Source organism: Fringilla coelebs, assembly GCF_963513975.1.
Source record: "Fringilla coelebs genome assembly, chromosome: 1".
NCBI classification, from domain to species: Eukaryota; Metazoa; Chordata; class Aves; order Passeriformes; family Fringillidae; genus Fringilla; species Fringilla coelebs.
The window spans coordinates 102,979,220-102,984,164 of NC_140028.1; the positions used below are offsets into that span (position 1 = coordinate 102,979,220).

Here is a 4,945-nt window from a genome sequence, read left to right on the forward strand (position 1 = left end):
GTTAAGAGGAGAACAAGACACACAGATCTGACCAGTTTTGTTTTGCTGTATGAAAGGGATTGAAAGGAGACAAATCTCAAAAAGTGGAGATAATGAGTAAGAAACCCATTGGCTTTTGTTCCTGTGATTTTAAAGGACCAGACCTTTATTTGTACTCAGATTTTTTCTCTAAAATAGGGCATCTTCAAAGGCTTTTAAAAATCATGTCAGATGTTGGAGCACCTTTTATTCTGTGACTGGCCAGTGAAGGATCACAGAAAGGTTTGTTGTGTGCATAAAAGAAGGAATGCAAGAGAGCCTGCTGTCAAGGGAGTTTCCTACCTCCGTATCTCTAAATAATCCATACCCTCCTAGAAAGAGAACATTGGAGGATTTTTATGCCATCTCAATATTTTCCTATTACGTGTTCCATTATTTATTGTGGAGTGACTTTCCAACTTGCAATGCCCTGAGCAAGTGTGGTTCTTGCCTTGAGCTACCAGAGGGGGAATCTGGCTGCAAACTGCCTCCCCATCTGTTGTGGAGTGAGGGAGAAAGATCCAAACTGGCAGGGAATTTTTTTTCCCTTCCCTTTGTCTCTGCTGCCAGAAGGGGAAATAGGAACTGGCCCATGAGTTATTGAGTTAATATAGGGCCACAGAGTTTGAGATGCCCAGATTGCAGAGCCTGAAGACTGAACACCCCTTGGGTTCCTGCTGCATGTATTGTGGTAGGCATTTCTTTCCCTTGGTGCAGGACTTTATAGCTGCCTCCTCACACCACTCTCAACTTATGCAAAGACCCTCCCCCTGTGTAGCAAGACAGCTCTGAAAGTATTTGGTGAACTTTCAGCCTCCTAGAAAAGGCTTCTCTTAGCAAAATTTGTTAGATAAGTTTGTTAATGCTAAATGAGGGGTATTTGCACCCCCACAAATTATCCCCTGTTTCTGAGCCCTCTTGCCTACAGCACCTTGTTATATATTATTATTTCTCTGTGTCCATGAATCTGTGCACAAGCTTGTGGGCTTTCACTTCATCAAATGGCTTCTTCTCCCTTCTCTCTCCCATCACCTTTCCATGGCTTGCCAAATATCAGCTAATTCTGAGTAATGGCAAATGCAATCTATTTTAGGGTCTTCTTTTCTCCCAAATCCCTCCTATATTCAGTGCAGAACACCTGGGGATGCTTTTGAGTTGACAGTCATCACCATTGCCTTTCATCCAAGGTGGAAAATGGCTGCCTGTACCTTCCATGCCTGACTCTGAGGAAACGGGGGATGATCCTGAGCCAAACCCCTGAAATTTGGCCCAAGACTGCTCCAAAAGACTCCATTTTGGTGTCATATTTGTGACTAGAGAGGATATTAGTTGAACAAAAGCCCATGCTTGTCCCTTTACCTCTGCCAATGTGGAAGAACCTAGACCCTTGTATAAACTTTGGGATATATTACCACTTTCCTTTGAGGGCAGCCTGGTCTTACTTAGAAGAAATGAACATCAGGTTGTGGTTGTCCTGAGGGCACTGCAATGCTTGGCAGGGCAGACTGTTTACAACAAGTATTGCTTGTGACATTAGGCAAATTATCAGGAGAAATTGGCCCATCCCCTCTTTGTCCAGCTGTGTACTCAAGTGAGGCTGTGAGATTGATGTGTCATTAACAAACTGTGACCCAGACTGTGATTCAGCCAGCAGCTTCCAACTTGCAAGTGAAATTTTCACTTTTTATACAGCTTTTAAAAAAGTATTCCCTCCTCATTTAGAGCACTTTTGCTTGTCAGACAGCTGCTGTTTATCCATCATAATAAAGAGGTCTTGTTCATTCAGAGGTTTAAAGACTGTTGGCTTTTAGATCAACAGTTAATTCATTTTATCACTCATGAGTTTATAGATAAATAGCTCTAGCTGGTTAGAAAACAACTGAGGCTCAGCTAAGCTAAACTCTTTTAAGGTGTGTGGGACTGTGCAGACCTCTGTAGCTACTGAACTAGTGTGGGTTGCATACACATCTGTAGTTTACTGGTGCTGTTTTTTTCAGTCAACACTAAGTTTAGCAATGTCCAGGAATTCTTTTTCTCTGAAGTTCTTATAATTCTCATGCTCCTGCCATTCCCCCAGTGAGCTAGACCTGGAGGAGCAGCTAGTGTCCTGTGTGTTAGCTCAGGGCTCTTCCTCATATGAAATTTGGCATTTCATTCAGATATAAAGTTACTTTCTTCCCATAACCCGTTATTTCATTTAGCACACAGCTATTTAGGTGGTATTTTGAATCTACTGCATCACTCATACATCCTTCTGAAAACAGCACGAGGTCCACCCTGATAATTCTTGACTTTCTACCCCAGACTTAAGCATTATGAGTGTCCTGGGAAAAAAGATGTGTCGGCAAGACCAAAGGCAGCTGTATACTGTGAAATAATAAATATCAGACAAATTACACGCAACTATAGTATCACAGCTAATAGATGTATTTTAAAAGTGGAAACATCTATCTTTAATTGCATGTTAAGTATGTAGTGAGAAACCACAGTTATACATTTTTGTAACAAACCTTTACATCTGAAGTCATAATAACACAAATAAAAAGTGCTTATTATATATGGTTAAAATAACTGAGGCAAATTTTTGACAACATCTTCTAAATATAATCATGTGGCCCCTGTCAGCAACACTCTAAAGTCAGGCTGAATAATGTCAATGACAATCATTTTTTTCCGTAGTTTACCTAAAACCAACAACCCAAAAACTATTTCGCTTTCTTTTTTTTTTTTTTTTTTTTTTTTTTTTTGCATAGCTTTCAATATTGCTACTCTCTCACCTCTGCACATTGCAAGCTCATGTCAGTTCTGGATAATTACTTTAAAATTCTTAATATTTTTAATCCAGCTCTCCTTGAATACATAATATATATTTTCTACCAATTATAAATACATAATTTTTATTAATCTGATTTCAATAACATGCATTTGTATAATTACTATACAATCAAAATAGACACTGACTTCACACAGTGTGTACGCTTTTATTTCAGTAATATTGTTCTGACACACTGCTCAAGAAATCAAACAAATAGGGAAACAAAAAGTTAAAAAGGAGGGAGAAAATCTCTGGAAGGAAACATATTCTCACAGTGATTACAGAAAAAAAAATACTTACAATAAAAAGAGTTTATTAATACATAGAAAATCCTCACAATAGTTGAAACACGCTTTAGGAACTAGTAAACATTTTAAATAGAATTGTGCCAATTACGCAGTGCCCAAGCATCTGCTTGCTCTTAATTAGATGGGGAGGTGAATGACCACTGTTTATTTTCATTTTCCTCATTAATTATGAAAAACTGCATTCAATTCATCTTGCATGGTGAGAGACTGGCTGCGCAGATGTAAGTCATAAGGGAAGTGGCTCTCTGTAGGCAACCTGAACATCGAGCTCTGCCCAAGGGGACCCCTGGGTGGCACTGCACAGTAATGCATGCCATAATTGTAATTTTTGCCATAGTCCAAGCTTTCCTCTTGCTTCAGGGAAAATATCCCATTATAGTTAATTGGGGGAGGACTTAAGGGACCTTCAAACTGTGGGCTGGCGCACTCAGGGGAAGTGCTTTCATAGAAGGACTCGTAAGCACTGCAGTAATTGTATGGTTTCATGGACTTAGAGTTGTCAAGAGTCCCATGCCCTGGGGGGGTGCCAAGCTCCGGGCTGTGGTAGGGAGGATAGAAGGTGGAGTAGGGTGTGCGGGTATGATGGGCACCTTCACCTGCCTGGCCCATTAGGAAACTTCTGGCATTCAGCTGCAGGCATCCTGCCACCAAGTTTGTTGTTGGCTGGGACAGACCCTTGCACAAGTTTTGGACAAAGGTGAGCAGGTCCGGTCTCTTCCCAATTCGCAGTATTTCAGAAAGAGCCCAAATATAGTTCTTAGCTAGTCTTAAAGTTTCTATTTTAGACAGTTTTTGTGTTTTAGAATAACAAGGGACAACTTTCCTTAAATTGTCCAGAGCATCGTTAAGGCCATGCATACGGTTCCTCTCTCTAGCATTGGCTTCTTGACGCCTGAATTTAATTCTTTCCATCCTTATCTTGCTTGTCTTTTTTTTCCTAAGGCCCCTTCGCCTTGGCAAGCCATTCTCATCCTCCTCTTCTCTCTCTTCCTCCTCCTCTTCTTTTTCTGTTTCTTCTCCAGGAGGTCTTTTAATATTCTTTCCTCGGAGGATGATCTGCTTTGAAAAGCTTTCTGTGTTCTTCATTTGCTTTTGGTCATCACTTTCTCTGGGAAACTTTCTACACATCTGGGATTCTGGCATTACAACAGACTCATCAAATGGTAGTGTTAACATGGTTCTACAATCTTAAGTTACCTGAAAGAATGCCAGCACAATGTTTAAATATTTCCATTTTTAAAGTTTTCCGACTCACACAGACAGCCTCATGCACCTTATTTGTGTCTGTGTGTAAGCTCTCCTAAAAAGAGAGTGTGTGTATGTGCGTGTGTATGTATAAATGCTAAATCTATATTTTTAATGAAATGGCAGTCTCAAATGCCCACATTAAAAAAAATAATAGCTGTAGAGAATTCTAAAATCACTTGAAACATTTGACCCTGCAACTAAAAAGCCACATTTCTCACAGATAAATATGGAGTAAATTCATATTTTAAATGTACAGTTAGCTCCCTGCTTATTTATTTATTTTTAACAAATCCTTCAAACTCTCACCATCACGGAATTCAAAGAAATGCAAAACGTGACAAAGCACTACAGAAATTTCATTAATCCAAATTCCCCTGGGTGGAAAAATGAGGAGAGGGAGTGCAATTTTAAAATTGAAAAAGTACCATATCTCTATTACCTGATGGTAAATATTTTAAAATCACTCTTTGACTTATACTTCAAAATTGTGGGTTTTTGCTCTCCACATTTCCTCCTTTATGTATCAAGATATTAAACTTTGGTAAGTTGTAGTGGC

At 39.5% G+C, this 4,945-nt stretch overlaps 1 protein-coding gene across 1 annotated transcript; it reads right to left on the reverse strand.

Moving 5' to 3' along the window:
• Positions 1 to 3,303: 3,303 nt before the first annotated feature.
• On the reverse strand, positions 3,304 to 4,317 carry NEUROD6 (neuronal differentiation 6; the record flags this gene model as incomplete). The annotated part of the gene is made up of 1 exon (XM_084209409.1): positions 3,304 to 4,317. The coding sequence occupies one exon, from the start codon at positions 4,315 to 4,317 to the stop codon at positions 3,304 to 3,306; it is 1,014 nt and encodes a 337-aa protein (XP_084065535.1).
• Between the last annotated feature and the right edge of the window lie 628 nt (positions 4,318 to 4,945).